General features: G+C 40.7%; 1 protein-coding gene across 7 annotated transcripts in view; it reads left to right on the top strand.

Moving 5' to 3' along the window:
• HIBCH (3-hydroxyisobutyryl-CoA hydrolase) overlaps positions 1–20,267 on the top strand; it is a 151,910-nt gene that overhangs the window by 75,704 nt on the left and 55,939 nt on the right. For all 7 annotated transcript variants that reach the window (XR_009739448.1, XM_061432781.1, XM_061432824.1 and 4 more), the window contains 2 exons: positions 9,887–10,032; positions 15,630–15,716. Coding sequence is in view for 6 of the 7 variants with exons in the window: in XM_061432781.1 (XP_061288765.1) it covers positions 9,887–10,032; positions 15,630–15,716 (233 nt within the window). In the remaining variant the exon portion in view is untranslated. The remainder of the gene's footprint in view (positions 1–9,886; positions 10,033–15,629; positions 15,717–20,267) is intronic.

The following is a 20,267-nucleotide window of genomic DNA, read 5'->3' on the forward strand; positions in this document are numbered from 1 at the left end:
AGATATGTTGAGAATGGACCTTCAAACATTCAGTCTTCACCAATTAAGTATAATGTTAGATATAGGTTTTTCATAGATGCCCTTTATGAGGATGAGGAACTTTCCTTCTATTGCTTGATTTCTGGGGGATTTTATTAGGAACGGATTTTAGACTTTGTCTTTTTTCCCCTGCATCTGTTCATATGACCGCTGTTTTTTTTTCTTTTCTTTTCTTTTTTAGTTTTTCTTTTTTAGTTTATTGTTAAAGGTGAATTACTTGATTGTTTTTTCAACATTAAACTAACTCTGCATGCTGGAATAAATCTCACTCTAGTATGTTGTGTTCTACTTTTTATATGTTGTTGGGTTTGGTTCACTGAAATTTTATTTGGAATTTCTGCATCTGTGTTCATGAGGTGTATTGGTCTGTAGTTTTCTAGTAATATCCTTGCTTCATTTTGATGCAGGATAATGCTGGCTTCATTTCTTGAAAAGTTTTTGTAGAATTGGTTCTTTTTATTTTTTTTTTCCCCACTGGTTTGGTAGAATTCACCAGTGAAACCATCTAGGCTTGGAGTTTCCTTTTCTAGGCCTGGTAAGTTTTTTAGCTACAAATTAAAATCTTTAATCGATGTAGAATTTTCAAGTTGTCTATTTCTTCTTGCACAAGATTTGGTCATTTGAGTCTTTTAAAAAGTTTGTCCATTTACTAGCATAAAGTTAATTTCCTTATTAGCTTTTCAGTATCTGTAGAACCAGTATCCGGGTCTCTCATTCTTGATATTAGTAACTGTCTTCTGTTTTTTTTCTGATCAATCGAATTAGCATTTTGTTAATTTTATTGATCTCAACATTTTTTTTGGTTTTATTTATTTTCTATTTTATTGATTTCTGCTCTGATATTTATTACTCCTTTCTACTTTCAGTTTCACCTCTTTCTCTAGTCCCCTAAGGTTAAACCTGAGGTCAGGTATAGAATTCTGTTCTGATGTTTAAATGTGATCTTACCCTTATCTTGGTTCCTCTGTGGGGTTTTTTTGGTTTTTTTTTTTTTTTTACTTTCTATGGCTGCTCTTAAAACTTTCTGTTGATCATTTGATTATGATGTACCTTTGTGTAGCTTTCTTCATGTTTCTTATGTTTGTGCGTGTATATTTTTTAATGGTTGTGCTTGTCTAGTTATGTTTATAGTTTTTGTCAGATTTGGAAATTTTGACATTATTTCTTCAAATATTTTTGTGTTCCACTGTTTCCTTTACAGGAACTCCATTTAAACTTTTATTATAAATCACTCATGCATTTATTATAAATCACTCATGCATTATTCATTTTTAAAAATTTTCTTCTTTTCACCTTGTTGCTGTTCATTCGCTAAGTCGTGATACTTGCTCTTCCTATATCTTCAAGTTCACTAATCCTTTCTTTTACAAAGTTAAAATTGCTCTTAGTCCCATTTAGGTATTTTTTTAGCTTATACATTCATCTTAGTTTTCGTCTGTAGTACTATCATGTGGGTGTTTTTTAAAAATATCTTTTTTGTTTTTAGCTTTTTGAACATAAGGTACGTGTATATTATAACTGTGTTGATCTCCTTGTTTGCTAATTCTCATGTATATGTCAGTTCTGAGTCAATTTTGATTGTTATATCATGTCATTATGGGTAGCATCTTCCTGGTTTTAGATACCTGGTATTTTCTTATTGGATCCTAGACATTGTAAGCTTTACTTTGTTGGGTGCTGGCTACTTTTGTATAGATGATTCCTAACTTATGATGGTCTGACTTATGACTTTACAATGGTGCAAAAGCAATAAACATGTAGTAGAAACTGTTCTTTGAATTTTGACCTTTTCCTTGGCTGGCCATATCTGGTATCATACTCCTGTGATGCTGGGCAGTAGCAGTGAGTCATTCGTCTTAGGCAGTCATCTAATCACTAAGATAAATATCTGGTACTTGGAACCATTTTGTTTTTCACTTTTAGTGTAATATTCAATAAATTATATGAGATATTCCATCAGTTCAGTTCAGTCGCTCAGTCATGTCCAACTCGTTGCGGCCCCCATGAATCGCAGCATGCCAGGCCTCCCTGTCCATCACCAAATTCCAGAGTTCACCCAAACTCACGTGCATTGAGTCGGTGATGCCATCTAGCCATCTCATCCTCTGAGGTATTCAATATTTTATTAAAAAATAAGCCTTGTGTTAGATGATTTTGCCCAACTGTAGGCTAATGTAAGTGTTCTGAGCACATTTAAGGTAGGCTAGGCTAAGCTCCAGTACTTTGGCCACCTCATGCAAAGAGTTGACTCATTGGAAAAGACTTTGATGCTGGGAGGGATTGGGGGCAGGAGGAAAAGGGGACGACAGAGGATGAGATGGCTGGATGGTATCACTGACTCGATGGACGTGAGTTTGAGTGAACTCTGGGAGATGGTGATGGACAGGGAGGCCTGGAGTGCTGCAATTCATGGGGTCGCAAAGAGTCTGACATGACTGAGCGACTGATCTGAACTGAACTGAACTGAGGCTAAGCTATGATTTTTTGATAGATTAGGTGTATTAAATGCATTTTTGACTTACGGTATTTTCAGTTTATGATGGATTTATCAGAATGTGACCCCTACACACAACCCCAATGTAAGTTGAGGAAGATCTGCATTCTTGTAAATGTTCTTTACTTTGCTTCTAGGATGAGGTTAAGTTACTTGGAAATAGTTTGTTCAGGTCTTTTAGGTTTTTTGTTTGTTTGTTTGTTTTTAATGTAGGATTGGAGCAGTGTTCAGACTAGGGCTAATTATTTCCTACTACTGAAGCAAGACCCTTCTTTGCATTCTACTCGGTACCTCCATGAATCCTGAGCTTTCATGGTCTGGTTGGTGGGAACAGGTACTATTCTCAGCCCTGTATAGATTCCCAGTACCGTTCTCTGTAATCATTCCTTGTGGTTCTTTCCTTAGCTTCACAGTTTCTTCATTGAACACACGTATTTATCAGTACCAAGCTGGGGATTTAAGGGAGACACTCTGCAGATCTCCAGTGTTTTCTCTCTGTGTAGCTCTCTCCTCTCTGGTACTCTGTTCTGGGAATTCTTTCTCCCTGAATGTTTAGCTTAATTCCCCTCAAATCTAGGACTGTTTTGGGCCTGGACAGTATCTCCAGGCATTAAGATGGAGCTTTTGTAGGGCTTGTTGTTTAGTCTCTTCATTGTGTCTGACTCTCTGAGACCCTATGGACTATAGCCCACCAGGCTCCTCTGTCCATGGGATTTCCCAGGCAGGAATACTGGAATGGGTTACCATTTCCTTCTCTAGGAGATCTTCCAGACCCAGGGATCAAACCCGTGTCTCCTGCATTAACAGGTGGGTTCTTTACTACTGAGCTACCAAGGAAGCTTTTAAGTAGGGTTTACTTCATTTGTTTTCAGATATTCAGACATCACTTTCCTTTACTGCTTGGTGGTCCAGTATGTTGAAAACTTATTTCACATACTGCAGTTGTTTTTCTATACTTATTTCAGGTGAAGAGTAAATTCTGTCCTTCTTACTCCATCTTACTCAAAGTGTAATTCTCCTGGATGGCTATTTTTAGCTTCATTTCAGTTCAGTACAGTCACTGAATTCTGTCTGACCCTTTGCAGCATGCCATAGACTGCAGCACGCCAGGCTTCTCTGTCCATCACCAACTCCTGGAGCTTACTCAAACTCATGTCCATAGAGTCGGTGATGCCATCCAACCATGTCATCTTCTGTCGTCCCCTTCTCCTCCTGCCCTCAATCTTTCCCAGCATCAGGGTCTTTTCAAATGAGTCAGTTCTTCCCCTCAGATGGCCAAAGTATTGGAGTTTCATCTTCAACATCAGTCCTTCCAATGAATATTCAGGACTGATTTCCTTTAGGATGGACTGGTTGGATCTCCTTGCAATCCAAGTTATTCTCGAGTCTTCTCCAACACCACAGTTCAAAAGCATCAATTTTTCGGCACTCAGCATTCTTTATAGCCCAACTCTCACATCCATACATGACTACCATAGCTATGGAAAAACCATAGCTTTGACTAGACAGACCTTAGTTGGCAAAGTAATGTCTCTGCTTTTTAATATGTTGTCTAGGTTTGTCATAACATATCTTCCAAGGAGCAAGAGTCTTTTATTTTCATGGCTGCAGTCACCATCTGCAGTAATTTTAGAGCCCAAGAAAATAAAGTCTCTCACTGCTTCTGTTATTTCCCATCTCTTTGCCACAAAGTGTTGGGACTGGATGCCATGATCTTAGTTTTCTGAATGTTGAGTTTTAAGCCAAGTTTTTCCCTCTCCTCTTTCACTTTCATCAAGAGGCTTTTTAGTTCTTCTTGACTTTGTACCATAAGGGTGGTGTTATCTGCATATCTGAGGTTATTGATATTTCTCCTGGCAATCTTGATTCCAGCTTGTGCTTCCTATAGCCCAGCATTTCTCATGATGTACTCTTTGTATAAGTTAAATAAGCAGGGTCAGAACATACAGCCTTGACATACTCCTTTTCCTGTTTGGAACCAGTCTATTGTTCCATGTCCAGTTCTAACTGTTGCTTCCTGACCTGCATACAGATTTCTCAGGAGGCAGGTCAGGTGGTCTGATATTCCCATCTCTTTCAGAAATTTCCAGTTTATTGTGATCCACACAGTCAAAGGCTTTGGCATAGTCAATAAAGCAGAAGTAGATGTTTTTCTGGAATTCTCTTGCTTTTTTGATGATCCAACGAGTGTTGGCAATTTGATCTCTGGTTCCCCTGCTTTTTCTAAATCCAGCTTGAACATCTGGAAGTTTACAGTTCATGTACTGTTGAAACTTGGCTTGGAGAATTTTGAGCATTACTTTGCTAGTGTGTGCTGCTGCTGCTGCTGCTGCTAAGTTGCTTCAGTCGTATCCGACTCTGTGCGACCCCATACACGGCAGCCCACCAGGCTCCCCTGTCCCTGGGATTTTCAAGGCGAGAACACTGGAGTGGGTTGCGAGTGCAATTGTGTGGTAATTTGAGCATTTTTTGGCATTGCCTTTCTTTGGGATTGGAATGAAAACAGACCTTTTCCAGTCCTGTGGCCACTGCTGAGTTTTCCAAATTTGCTGGCATATTGAATGCAGCACTTTCACTGCATCATCTTTTAGGATTTGAAGTATCTCATTTGGAATTCCATCACCTCCACTAGCTTTGTTCGTAGTGATGCTTTCTAAGGCTCACTTGACTTCACATTCCAGGATGTCTGGCTCTAGGTGAGTGATCCTGGTTATCTGGGTTGTGAAAATCTTTTTTGTATAGTTCTTCTGTATATTCTTGGTACCTCTTCTATTCTGCTTCTGTTAGGTACGTAACCACTTCTGTCCTTTATTGTGCCCATCTTTGCATGAAATGTTCCCTTAGTATCTGTAATTTTCTTGAAGAAATCTCTAGTCTTTCCCATTGTATTGTTTTCCTCTATTTTTTTGCACTGATCACTGAGGAAGGCTTTCTTATCTCTCCTTGCTATTCTTTGAAACTTTGCCTTCAGATGGATATATCTTTCCTTTTCTTCTTTACCTTTTGCATCTTTTCTTTTCTCAGCCTTTTGTAAGGCCTCCTCAGACAACCATTTTACCTTTTTGCATTTCTTTTTCTTGGGAATGATCTTGATCACTGCCTCCTGTACAGGGTCACAAACCTCCATCCATAGTTCTTCAGACACTCTGTCTATCAGATCTAATCCCTTGAATCTATTCGTTACTTCCACTGTATAATCATAAAGGATTTGTTTTAGGTCATAACCAAATGGTCTATTTTAGCTTAGATGATTAAAGAAGTTGTCCACGGAGATGTCTTTAAGCTGAGATTTGAATGACAGGAAGCAAGCAGCTATATTAATATCTTTTATAAGAGAACACTTTGCATTAAGGAAAGTTAGTCTAAAGCAAGAATGAAGCCTTACTTTATTTGTTCAAGGAACCAAATAGTGTCTGCTCTCTGAATCGGGGGCAGAGTGATACACTGTGGTCTTCCAGAGCTACACAGGCAACTCAGGTGAAGAGTTTGGATTTAAACGTAAATGTTACGGGAAACTGTGGGAGAGTTTAAAGCAGAGAGTGACGTGGTCTGGTATACATTCTGATACCACTCTGACTGCTTTAAGGAAAATGGATTGTATGTGTGCAAGAGTAATGGCAGAGAGGCTTGTTAGAAGGTTATTACATTAATCTAGAGCTCTGTTATCTAATTCTGTAACCACTAATCACATATGACTGTTTAATTTAAATAAATTCAGTTCCTCAGTTGCACCAGCCACATTTCAAGAGTTTAATAGCCATATCTAGTGGCAGCATAGATTACAGAACATTTTTACCATCAGAGAAAATTCTATTGAACAGCACAAGTCTAGAGAGAGATAATTTTAGGCTTGGAGTGATAAGAAGCACTAAAGTTGGAATAGAGAGGATATATTTGGAAAATGTTTGGAGTTAACTTGTGATGTAGTGAATCAGGAATAACTTCAAGGTATTTAGCTAGTGCTGCTAGATGGCTATAAGGCCACTAGAGAAGGAGCAGTGTGGTTGGAGGAACGTGACTCAAGGCTTGTGTTTGCCATGTTATATCTGGGATGTTTATTATCTGTGTGGTTAAATGCAGATATGAGAGTTCATATCCAGGAGAAAAAACCATAACTAGATAGATAGATTTGGGTCTTTATTGAGCTGCCAAAGCAAAATACCAAGACTGGGTAGCTTAAACAACATTTATTTCTCCCACTTATTCCTCCCGCTGGAAGCGGGAAGTCCTATATCAAAGTATTGGCAGATTTGGTTTCACCCAAGGCCTCTCTCCTAAACTTGTAGAGAGCTGTCTTTCTCTGTGTCCTCACATGGCCCTTTGTCTTAGAGTCTTTCCTCTTCTTATAAAGACACCAGTCCTGTTAGATAAGGCCTCACCCTTAAAACCTCATTTAATCTTCAGTTCAGTTCAGTTGCTCAGTCATGTCCGACTCTTTGCGACCCCATGAATTGCAGCACGCCAGGCCTCCCTGTCCATCTCTAACTCCCGGAGTTCACTCAGACTCACGTTCATTGAGCTGGTGATGCCATCCAGCCATCTCATCCTCTGTCGTCCCCTTCTCCTCCTGCCCCCAATCCCTCCCAGCATCAGTCTTTTCCAATGAGTCAACTCTTCGCGTGAGGTGGCCAAAGGACTGGAGTTTCAGCTTCAGCATCATTCCCTCCAAAGAAATCCCAGGGCTGATCTCCTTCAGAATGGACTGGTTGGATCTCCTTGCAGTCCAAGGGACTCTCAAGAGTCTTCTCCAACACCACCGTTCAAAAGCATCAATTCTTCGGCACTCAGCTTTCTTCACAGTCCAACTCTCACATCCATACATGACCACAGGAAAAACCATAGCCTTGACTAGATGGACCTTTGTCGGCAAAGTAATGTCTCCGCTTTTGAATATGCTATCTAGGTTGGTCATAACTTTCATTCCAAGGAGTAAGTGTCTTTTAATTTCATGGCTGCAATCACTATCTGCAGTGATTTTGGAGCCCCCAAAAATGAAGTCTGCCACTGTTTCCACTGTTTCCCCATCTATTTCCCATGAAGTAATGGGACCAGATGCCATGATTTTCGTTTTTTGAATGTTGAGCTTTAAGCCAACTCTTTCACTCTCCACTTTCACTTTCATCAAGAGGCTTTTTAGTTCCTCCTCACTTTCTGCCATAAGGGTAGTGTCATCTGCATATTTGAGGTTATTGATATTTCTCCCGGCAATCTTGATTCCAGCTTGTGCTTCCTATAGCCCAGCGTTTCTCATGATGTACTCTGCATAGAAGTTAAATAAGCAGGGTGACAATATACAGCCTTGATGTACTCCTTTTCCTATTTGGAGCCAGTCTGTTGTTCCATGTCCAGTTCTAACAGTTGCTTCCTGACCTGCATACAGGTTTCTCAAGAGGCAGGTCAGGTGGTCTGGTATTCCCATCTCTTTCAGAATTTTCCACAGTTTCTTGTGATCCACACAGTCAAAGGCTTTGGCATAGTCAATAAAACAGAAATATATGTTTTTCTGGAACTCTCTTGCTTTTTTGATGATCCAGCAGATGTTGGCTATTTGATCTCTGGTTCCTCTGCCTTTTCTAAAACCAGCTTGAACATCTGGAAGTTCATGGTTCACGTATTGCTGAAGCCTGGCTTGGAGAGTTTTAAGCATTACTTTACTAGCGTGTGAGATGAGTGCAATTGTGCGGTAGTTTGAGCATTCTTTAATCTTAGTTACCTCTTTAGAGTCCCCTTCTCCATATTGTCACATTGTGATGCTAGGACGTCAGCTTAATATTATGGGACACAGTTTGGGATACAATTCAGTCCATCACATCAATGTTGTCTAAAGCTGTCAGAGCTAAGGAAACGTTTGTAGTGGGGATCGGATAGTCTAAGATGAGGCCGAGGTACAGCAGCATGTGCAGGCCCAAGGGAAGGAAAGCCAGCAGAGGCACTAGAAGGAAGCAGCCACTGAGGCAAGGGGTGAAGGGAGAACGTGGGCTCTGGACCAGATGAAAGTGCTTCAGGATAGAGGTGTTTTTGCTTGGACAGAGTGCTCCTGAAGTTCGGGGGTAAGTAGGAATGAACATTGAGGAACAGAAAGATGACCAAAGTGCCTGGGGGTTAGTGAGTGAGTGGTAAGAGATATAACTGAGAAAGTGATAAGGGGTGTTGAAGACTGATAAAGGTGTTAGTTTTAATCTAAAAGAAATGGGCAGTCATGGAAGACTTTTAAGCAATAGAATACAAGACTCATCAAAATTTGTGTTATTAAGATAATTTAAAAAATTCAATCAGACAAGAGCATTAAAAAAAGATTTGTGTTATTAAAAAGATCACTGGCTGTTGTGCAGAGAACTGTCTAGAGGAGGAAACAACAGATCATAGTTGTTGGTGGAGGGTTGAGGGGGTGGTACAGGAGGAGATCTGTGTCTGGGTAGTTGTACCCTTTATTGGGGTGGGTGATCCTGGATGACGGTGTTGGTGGGGTAGGCAGGGGTTATGAATTCAACTTTAGACCTATGTTGTTTGAGATGTTAAGAGATATTTCTATTTACAGTAACATGCCACTGATTCTTTCAAGTCTAGGAACTTTTTGGCAAGTGGACCTGAAAGGAATTTGAATGCTTGTATTTTTATCTCAACTTAACTAATTGAAGCGATTTTGAAATAGCTTTTAAACCTAGAGAGTCAAACTTGTTTAGGAAGCTCTTAAACACCAAAAAGTAGTACATTGACAAGTATTTGCATATCTGCTGTTTTTAGTTGTTGCCAGTAGAGAGAATAAGGGAATTTTTAAAATACTCATGGTTAAGAAAAGAATAGGTGCAATTTCTGTTGATTAGGTATAAACGTGTTCATTTATTAGAACTAATGGTTATCACATCACTTTAAGTATCTTGAATATTAGATATTTGACTGTTTAGAAATTGATTAAATGGTAATAATAATTTATCACATAATAGCCACAGATTACATTTTTTTCTGTGCTAAATCATTTGGACAGGAAATATTTGTTTTCAGTGTTTACCTATATTGGAGATTCTTAAAAAGTAGTAGTTGAGATAAGAAATTTAGGTAATAGTTATCAAGTACTTACATGTAAATACTGTGTCATCAAACCCTTTATTGTCTTCTATAGAAATGAAACATGAAAATTTTGAAAGATATCCCAATTAAGTTAGCACAATTTATAGCAAGTCTTTTGTGATATTGGTTGTGTTGTATGTGTTACGTTATAGTACCATGGTATAGTAATAATATTTTTAAATATAGATTCAGACTCCAGAGAAGAATGGCTCTTTGATATAAAGTAAGAGAGCTGCAGTTATCTCTTTCATTTGAATCATTATCTCTTCTTGTTTTTAATTACAGGGCTATTCCCTGATGTGGGTGGAGGTTATTTCTTGCCACGACTTCAAGGAAAACTTGGGTACTTCCTTGCATTAACAGGATTCAGGCTGAAAGGAAGAGATGTGTACACAGCAGGAATTGCTACACACTTCGTAGATTTTGAAAAGGTAATTACTTGGATGGCTGCACTTTGTGTTGTCGGAATAACTCATATTCCATGGGGTATAAGTGTTTGGGATAACAGGCTTTTGGCAAATGTGGGTCTGAGTCCTGCATCTGCCCTTAAAGCTGTGTGACCTTGGGGAAGGTGCTTAAGCTCTTCAATCCTCAGTTTTCTCATATGCAAAATAGAGATAATTATATCTAGATCCAGGGCTGTTTTGCCTGGTACCTCCAGTGAGTATCTTTTAATGAATAATTATAGTCTGTGTGAAAAAAAAAAGTAATATTTTAAGAAAGTCTAATATATAAAATCTGAATTTATAGAAGAAGAAGGCTAAATGCTGAAGAATTGATGCTTTTGAACTGTGATACTGGAGAAGACTCTTGAGAGTTCCTTGGATAACAAGGAGATCAAACAAGGCAGTCCTAAAGGAAATCAACCCTGAATATTCATTGGAAGGATTGATGCTAAAGCTGAAGCTCCAATACTTTGGCCACCTGATATGAAGAGCCAACTCATTGGAAAAGATCCTGATGCTGGGAAAGATTGAGGGCAGGAGGAAAAGGATTTCTGATCTTGAGGGCAGGATGTTAGGGGATAGGGGAGGGAATGTTATTAAAATGTATGAAAGTATACAAAGTTGAAGGTTGTCCCTGTAACACTGACATGAGGGCCTTTCATCACATTTGCCTGAATTTTCAGATCTTTATGGGCATCTTCAGTCACATTGAGTAGGTGGCTGTCTCATTCTTCCCTGAGCTATAACAGGGAGCAAACAGGGGCACTCTGTTACCTACTCTGGAGGGACACTCTTGATTATAGTGGAATTTGGTTAAGGCTGGTGGGGGGAACTGATCCACAACCCTTCCTTTTTTTGTCAGTCTGCCCAGTAATCTCTGCAGTGCATAGGCTACCATTTACAGGGCCTGAAACAGTTAATAGAAATGAGTAGTACCCATTGAGAATGGAGCTAGAGGTAAAAGAGAGAAAAAACCACCTGTATCATCTGACAGAGTAAAGTATGATAAGTCTACAAACAGAATACAAAGAAAGGATTCAATGGACTGAAAGGAGGAAGAGCTTACTTACAAAAAAGGATTGAGAAGATGCAAGAAAGGTTTAACAAGGACCTAGAAGAAATAAAAAAAGAGTCAATATATAATGAATAATGCAATAAATGAGATCAAAAACATTCTGGAGGCAACAAATAGAATAACAGAGGCAGAAAATAGGATTAGTGAATTAGAAGATAGAATGGTAGAAATAAATGAATCAGAGAGGAAAAAAGAAAAATGAATTAAAAGAAATGAGGACAATCTCAGAGACCTCCAGGACAATATTAAACGCTCCAACATTCGAATCATAGGAGTCCCAGAAGAAGAAGACAAAAAAAAAGACCGCAAGAAAATACTTGAGGAGATAATAGTTCAAAACTTCCCTAAAATGGGGAAGGAAATAATCACTCAAGTCCAAGAAACCCAGAGAGTCCCAAACAGGATAAACCCAAAGCGAAACACTCCAAGACACATATTAATCAAATTAACAAAGATCAAACACAAAGAACAAATATTAAAAGCAGCAAGGGAAAAACAACAAATAACACACAAGGGAATTCCCATAAGGATAACAGCTGATCTTTCAATAGAAACTCTTCAAGCCAGAAGGGAATGGCAAGACATACTTAAAGTGATGAAAGAAAATAACCTACAGCCCAGATTATTGTACCCAGCAAGGATCTCATTCAAATATGAAGGAGAAATCAAAAGCTTTATAAAAAAGGACTGAAAGTTTTCTCCTATAGGTTGCAGTTCAACTTGAATCTTAACAGGTCAACTGGGCCTTAAGACAGGAGAAGGTTTTCTGGATAGAGGAAGCTGTAGTGAGCAAGCTTGTAGGGTAGAAAAGCATTAGCTTTGTTTTAGAAACCTTGGAATATGGAATGAAGCAGGGTAAAGACTAATAAGAGTTTTGCCAAGAAAATGCACTGGTCATAACAAACACTCTCTTCCAACAACACAAGAGAAGACTCTATACATGGACATCATCAGATGGTCAACACAGAAATCAGATTGATTATATTCTTTGCAGCCAAAGATGGAGAAGCTCTATACAGTCAGCAAAAACAAGACCAGGAGCTGACTGTGGCTCAGATCATGAACTCCTTATTGCCAAATTCAGACTTAAATTGAAGAAAGTAGGGAAAACCACTAGATTCAGGTATGACCTAAATCAAATCCCTTATGATTATACAGTGAAAGTGAGAAATAGATTTAAGGGCCTGGATCTGATAGATAGAGGGCCTGATGAACTATGGAATGAGGTTCGTGACATTGTACAGGAGACAGGGATCAAGACCATCCCCATGGAAAAGAAATGCAAAAAAGCAAAGTGGCTGTCTGGGAAGGCCTTGCAAATAGCTGTGAAAAGAAGAGAAGCAAAAAGCAAAGGAGAAAAGGAAAGATATAAACATCTGAATGCAGAGTTCCAAAGAATAGCAAGAAGAGATAAGAAAGCCTTCTTCAGCGATCAATGCAAAGAAATAGAGGAAAACAACAGAATGGGAAAGACTAGAGATCTCTTCAAGAAAATCAGAGATACCAAAGGAACATTTCATGCAAAGATGGGCTCGATAAAGGACAGAAATGGTATGGACCTAACAGAGGCAGAAGATATTAAGAAGAGATGGCAAGAATACACAGAAGAACTGTACAAAAAGATCTTCACGACCCAGATAATCACAATGGTGTGATCACTGACCTAGAGCCAGACATCCTGGAATGTGAAGTCAAGTGGGCCTTAGAAAGCATCACTACGAACAAAGCAAGTGGAGGTGATGGAATTCCAGTGGAGCTCTTTCAAATCCTGAAAGATGATGCTGTGAAAGTGCTGCACTCAATATGCCAGCAAATTTGGAAAATTCAGCAGTGGCCACAGGACTGGACAAGGTCAGTTTTCATTCCAATCCCAAAGAAAGGCAATGCCAAAGAATGCTCAAACTACCGCACGATTGCACTCATCTCACACGCTTGTAAAGTAATGCTCAAAATTCTCCAGGCCAGGCTTCAGCAATATGTGAACTGTGAACTTCCTGATGTTCAAGCTGGTGTTAGAAAAGGCAGAGGAACCAGAGATCAAATTGCCAACATCTGCTGGATCATGGAAAAAGCAAGAGAGTTCCAGAAAAACATCTATTTCTGCTTTATTGACTATGCCAAAGCCTTTGACTGTGTGGATCACAGTAAGCTGTGGAAAATTCTGAAAGAGATGGGAATACCAGACCACCTGACCTGCCTCTTGAGAAACCTGTATGCAGGTCAGGAAGCAACAGTTAGAACTGGACATGAAACAACAGACTGGTTCCAAATAGGAAAAGGAGTTCGTCAAGGCTGTATATTGTCACCCTGCTTATTTAACTTATATGCAGAGTACATTAAGAGAAACGCTGGACTGGAAGAAACACAAGCTGGAATCAAGATTGCCGGGAGAAATATCAATAACCTCAGATATGCAGATGACACCACCCTTATGGCAGAAAGTGAAGAGGAACTAAAGAGCCTCTTGATGAAAGTGAAAGTGGAGAGTGAAAAAGTTGGCTTAAAGCCCAACATTCAGAAAATGAAGATCATGGCATCCGGTCCCATCGCTTCATGTGAAATAGATGGGGAAACAGTGTCAGACTTCATTTTGGGGGGCTCCAAAATCACTGCAGATGGTGACTGCAGCCATGAAATTAAAAGACGCTTACTCCTTGAAAGGAAAGTTATGACCAACCTAGATAGCATATTCAAAAGCAGAGACATTACTTTGTCAACAAAGGTTAGTCTAGTCAAGGCTATGGTTTTTCCTGTGGTCATGTATGGATGTGAGAGTTGGATTGTGAAGAAGGCTGAGCGCCGAAGAATTGATGCTTTTGAACTGTAGTGTTGGAGAAGACACTTGAGAGTCCCTTGGACTGCAAGGAGATCCAACCAGTCCATTCTGAAGGAGATCAGCCCTGGGATTTCTTTGGAAGGAATGATGCTGAAGCTGAAACTCCAGTCCTTTGGCCACCTCATGCGAAGAGTTGACTCATTGGAAAAGAGTCTGATGCTGGGAGGGATTGGGGGCAGGAGGAGAAGGGGACGACAGAGGATGAGATGGCTGGATGGCATCACTGACTCGATGGACGTCAGTCTCAGTAAACTCCGGGAGTTGGTGATGGACAGGGAGCCCTGGGGTGATGCGATTCATGGGGTCGCAAAGAGTCAGACACGACTGAGCGACTGATCTGATCTGATCTGATCTGAAAAAGTCCATTTGGCTGAGCTTAGGAATAGGTATGTGAGGGATATAGATGGAGAGCTGTTGGAAGATAGAGGGAACAAAAGTACCCACCAAACTGGGACAGTATCTTGAGACCAAAAAAATGAGGCAGGTGTCTCCATATAATCACTGGATCAGTTTATATAGGGTAATGTATTCTCAGGGTGGGATTGGGCAGACAGTGATCTGGCAGCATTCACAGCTGAGGGGCCACTGGGACAGTTTTATAGTTGACCTCTGGGTATGGGGGTGTGTGCTTGGAACAGGACGTGCATTCCTAAATCAGGATTTATGAATGGTTAACTCATTTCTGGGCTTCCCTGGTGGCTTAGATGTTAAAGAATCTGCCTGCCATGCAGGAGACACAGGTCCTATCCTTGGGTTGGAAAGATCCCTTGGAGAAGGAAACGTCTGCCCACTCTAGTGTTCTTGCTGGGAAATTCCATGGTGGGCTTCCCGGATGGTGCTGCTGGTAAAGCACCTGCTTGCCATTGAAGGGGATGTAAGACGTGGGTTCCATCCCTGGGTTGGGAAGATCCCTTGGAAGGCATGGCAGCCCACTGCAGTATTCTTGCCTGGAGAATTCCATGGACAGAGGAACCTGGAAGACTACAGTCCATTGGGTCACAAAGAGTCAGACACGACTGGAGCAACTTAGCACACACACAGGAATTCGATGGCATCTCTTGGGCACTGGGGATATGTTAGCCAGAGTCTTTATCATCGTCTGGGGACTTAACAGAGCATGGAGACCACCTGGCCTCAATGATTATTAAATGAGGTCTGTTAACCACAGAGCACTTGATAGAGAAGGGTTACTGCACAGCACAGTCTTGGTAGGGTCAGTGGAAGAGCAGAAGAACCTGTGTGGGCACAAGATGGCATCAGTTATGTTAACAGCTGTCCAAGAGTTAAGTGTGGCTATATTATAGAGCTGTGCATTGACTACAGTAACTGTTAGTCACAAGTGGCAGTTTTTAATTAAATTTGGTTAAAGTAAAATTTATAGTTCAGATCGTTGGTTTGCAGTAGCAGTGCTCAATAGCCAGAGGGAAACAAAGATGAATGTCTCTATTTCTCCTCTTCAGTTCTGTTCATCTTTATCCATTCCTTGCAAGGCAGCATTTGCTTTGTGGGAATGTGTGTGCATGCAACTTCAATGAAAATTGCCTTCATTGACTCAGTGGAAAAGCGAGTGTCATAATTTTAAGACAAGGATTTTTATTAAAGAATAAGATTTCTTTAAAAAAATTGTGTTTCTATGGGTTTTTAAATGTTTTCCTTTTTTTCCACCTGTAGTTGGGCATGCTAGAAGAAGATTTGTTAGCCCTGAAATCTCCTTCAAAAGAAAATATTGCAGATGTCTTAGAAACTTACCATGCAAAGGTAATCTTAACAGTATTCTAACCTCAGATTTTAATTCATGGGAAAGGGGAAGTGACTGAAAAATTAGAAGTTGATGAATATTATAGTTTGTGAATATAAATAAACACATTGGGATTTATTTACTGTAAAACCTGATGGGAGTGTCAGTGTTTCACAGTTGTTAGGATGGCCATCTGAGAAAATGACTTCTTTACCTGCAGCTACATGGCTTGTTTTCTCGTTGCTGGTGAATTTCGGGGCATAGCCTCGTGACTGGCCCTTGCAAGGAAGGGCTTTTTACAACATACTGTGACTTTTCTATAATGTAGGTTCAATGTAGATACTACTTGTGGAGCTGCTAAAGTGAAACTCTGGTATCCGTCTGAATATAATAATGCAGTACATTGCAGTGTTTTCTTTTAATTGCTTATGTAGTCTACCTTAAGTTTTCTTTTGAGTGCTCAGAATCTATAAACGTGCTACATGACTTCTAGTTAAAAATGATATCAAAAGATTGAATATATGCTCTCTCCTGAACCCCACTAAAATTATAATAAAGGAATAGAAAAGGCAGGAATCCACAAAGAGAAGGAGAACAGAAGAGGAGACAGTGGCAGGTATGAGATGTCACTATTCTGGAAGCTTGAAAGTGGAAGGATGAGGGCAGCTACTTATCCTTCAATGCGGGAAGCCAATAAGCAAACCAGTTCTTGCTGTATACTCTTTGTAGGTATCAGGGCCTCTGACAGGGCCTCGCTGGCTAAGGGCAGGGTAGATGAGGTATTCTACTGAAAAGATGAAGAACATATTAAATGGGAAGAATGCTGGCCTTTTTTCCTGGTTGGCTCCTAGAATTCTTACATACCATCTATCTTAGTTTGGGCAGCCATAACAAAATTGCTGTAGACCTGTGGCTTAAACGATAGAAGTTTCTCAGGGTTTTGGGGGTTGGCAAGTCCATGATCAAGGTGCCAGCTGATCAGGTTCCTGGTGAGGGCCCTCTTCCTGTTCTGCAGATGAATGCCTTCCTGCTGTATCCTCACACAGCAGAGAGAGAGTGAGCTCTCTGAGGGCTCTGTGTATAAGGGCACTAATCCCATCCCGAGGGCTCCATCCTCTTGACTTAGATACCTCCCATAGGCCTCACCCCCCAAATACCATCACATTGGAGTTAGGGTTTCAATGTGAATTTAGTGGGGACACAAACATTTAGTCCATAGCACCATCCCGCTCCCAAGCATTTCATTAGAAGGAAAAGAAAACGTGTAGCTATTGACATTCGAGGACCCCTCTAATGAAAGAAACATTCAGGCCTTTGTGTGATCATCTCATAATGTATAGATAATTGACACTTCTATAATTGCAATTGACATTACAGAGCTTCTAAATTTTAGTACTTCACACAGAAAAACAAGGATTGTCAGGCATTAAAAACCAGAGATTGGCCAAAAAAGGTACTCGAAGGGAGTAGACAGTGCAAGGAGAAGGAAACTAAACAATTACAGATTTGGCTGTGTTTTTTTTTTTTTTGATCTTCAGATAAGAGGAAAATATTTTATCTGTGAAATAAGAACAGTTGTTACTAAGAGAAATAGTTAAAGAATAAAAAAGATATTTAAAATATGACAGTGAAAGGGAGGAAAAAAACCCACAATCGATTAGACTAAAATTGGTAGATGAGGAAAACTCTAAGAGGATAATAAGATGAAAAATGAAGAGAAAGGAAAATTATTCCAGGAGGTCCAATATCTTAACTGTCAGGAATTTGTAATAGAGGATAGGAAATATTTAGAGAAATAGAAGGCAATGGCACCCCACTCCAGTACTCTTGCCTGGAAAATCCCATGGGCAGAGGAGCCTGGTAGGCTGCAGTCCATGGGGTCGTGAAGAGTCCAGCACGACTGAGCGACTTCACTTTCACTTTTCACTTTCATGCATTGGAGAAGGAAATGGCAACCCACTCCAGTGTACTTGCCTGGAGAATCCCAGGGACGGGGGAACCTGGTGGGCTGCCGTCTGTGGGGTCGCACAGAGTCAGACACGACTGAAGTGACTTAGCAGCAGCAGCAGCACCCTAAAATTACCCAGAACTGAAAAACATGAGTAGAGATTCAGGGCCTTGAACACTTAATGCTGTGAATATGAATGCAAGCATGTGAGGGTTTCATCGGAGTTTGTCAAAGCATTTGACAGTCTCTTATGTTGTCAAGTTGGATAAATGAGGGATGGATCATAGTGTGTGGAGGCTGAAGGGCCTTACCAGAGAGTTCTGATAAGTGTGTAGCTGTTGGTCTGTAAGTAAAGTCATCTTGGCCTTATTCAGTGTTTTGTTTTGTTTTTTTGTTTTTTTTTCAGTTGTTTGGATAAGAATGTTGATGGCATTTTGATCAGATTGATTTGAAACTAAGAAAATAAGTTAGGTAAACATGTGGGCGGAAAAAAAAAATACTTCCAGTTCAGAGTAATATGTTTAATAGTAAAAATATGAAATTTGATCAGTGGGTGGGGAACATCCCGTGTGTTCCCTCTATTCTCTCACCACTGCGTGTTCACGACACACTGACGCAGATGTGTTTGCTTTCCACATATTAGGCGGTCCTCCACAACACCAGCGGGGCATCTTATGACTCATTGCAGTGCCAATGCTACCCACCTGAGATTACCGTCAGATCACACAACTCATGGGCCTGGACCCACACGATGGGCCGTCCTTCAGACTCCAGTTACAAATCTCAGGTTGTCACCTGTACCTATCACTGACTGGCAGCAAACTGGGGTGCTCATGACCCCCTCCTCGGCTTTGAGAATTTGCTAGAGTGACTCATAGAATTCAGGGACACACATAACATTTTTTGGTTTATTATAAAGCACACAGTGAAGGGTATGAATGCACAGCTCAGTGGACAGATGCATTGGGTGAGATCCGGAAGGGCCCCACGCCCAGGAGCTCTATCCCCATGAAGCTGGGGTGAACCACTCTCCCTGCGTGTTCATCACTGTGGAAGCTTTCCAGACCCCGTCCTTTGGAGTTTTTCGGAGGCTTCACTATGTACGGACAGTTGATTAAATCATTGCCCACTAGTGATCAAACTCAATTTCCAGCCCCTTTCCCTTCACTGGAGGTGGAGAAGGGGGAGGTGTGGGAGAGAGTGGACAGTGAGCGATGAGACTCAGAGTTCCCTTGGTCGGTTTCCCTGGCACCTGGGGGCTTTCCTCAGGAACATAAACAGAGGTATGATTGAAAAGGGCTTGTGAATAACAGAAGACACCCGTTTCACCTTCATGTCAGGAACGGAGGACGAAAGATTCTCCACTTAGGGATTTCCATGGGTTTTGGGAACTGTGAGCCTGGAACAAATGCCCAAATATATGGGTGAAGACCAGATACATGTTTTTTATTTTAAATCACAATGTCACAATAGAGTTAATTGAATATCAGTCCAGGGTACCAAATTCATAAGTATAGGATGGAAGAAATGTAGCCTACAACAGCACCAGTTTAAAAAAAGTCTTAACTGTTCAGTGGAAACCAGTAGCGTAATAAGACTGCCCCTAAACTAAGCCAGAGTTGTTGCAGGAAGGGGGACCCCTTCCAGGGCCTGAGAGTGGGCTCTTGTCTAACACTCAGAAATGAATTTCTGAGGAGACGCACGTGGTGACAAAGCAAGAGATTTTACTGGCAAGGGGTGCCCAGACAGAGAGCAGTAGGGTAAAGGAACCCAGAACGGCTCTGCCTCATGGCTTGCAGTCTTGGTCTTATGGTATGGGACTAGTTTCTGGGTTGTCTTTGGTCAGACTCTCTGATTCAGAGTCCTTCCTGGTGGTGTGCACATCGCTCAGCCAAGGTGGATGCCAGTGAGCAGGCTTCTGGGGGATGGTAGGACACATGGCATCTCCTTGTGATCTCTTCTGGTTGGTAGTAACTTACTAGTTCTGTGTTCCTTACTAGGACCTCCTGTCCTAAAACATCTCACGCACATGGTTACTATGGCGCCTAGGCAGGGTGGGCGGTTCCAGTCAGCGCGCTTCCCCTAACAGTTAGTCCTGTTACATAAAGCGTTGTTTCCAAAACAAGCAAGGGTGTGCAGAGCCTTGTTGTACTGTGCTATGATTCAGCCACACCTGCAGCTAAGGTACTGTACCACACTTGGAGAATAAACTGGAACTTGTACATAGGCAGCTCTGGATTGTAAGGGACTCAAAACTGCACTGTGCAAGAAGAGCAACTCAGGGGCATTAACTAGAACTATAAACAGGAGAGGGTGGATTTTTGGTCCAGAATTTTTTTTTAATGCTAATTATAGTTTTTCACGCACTCCTGAGTTCCTTTCTGAGGTAGTGTTTTTTCCCCTGGCGGTCAATGCTGTGGGGATATCAGAGATGTGGTAGGAATTTCTGTATCAGAAATTGGGGCAGGATGACTTCTCAGGTCCCTTGCAATCCTTAAATTCACTGACACACTTTGATGACATCATCATGTATAATGCCTACAAATAAAAATACAAGAACATTATTTTTGCTGTTGATACTTTTATCAAGTATTAGTCCAGAATAATACCTAGTCTGACTTTT

This window comes from Bos javanicus, chromosome 2 (assembly GCF_032452875.1).
Source record: "Bos javanicus breed banteng chromosome 2, ARS-OSU_banteng_1.0, whole genome shotgun sequence".
Lineage (NCBI taxonomy): Eukaryota > Metazoa > Chordata > Mammalia > Artiodactyla > Bovidae > Bos > Bos javanicus.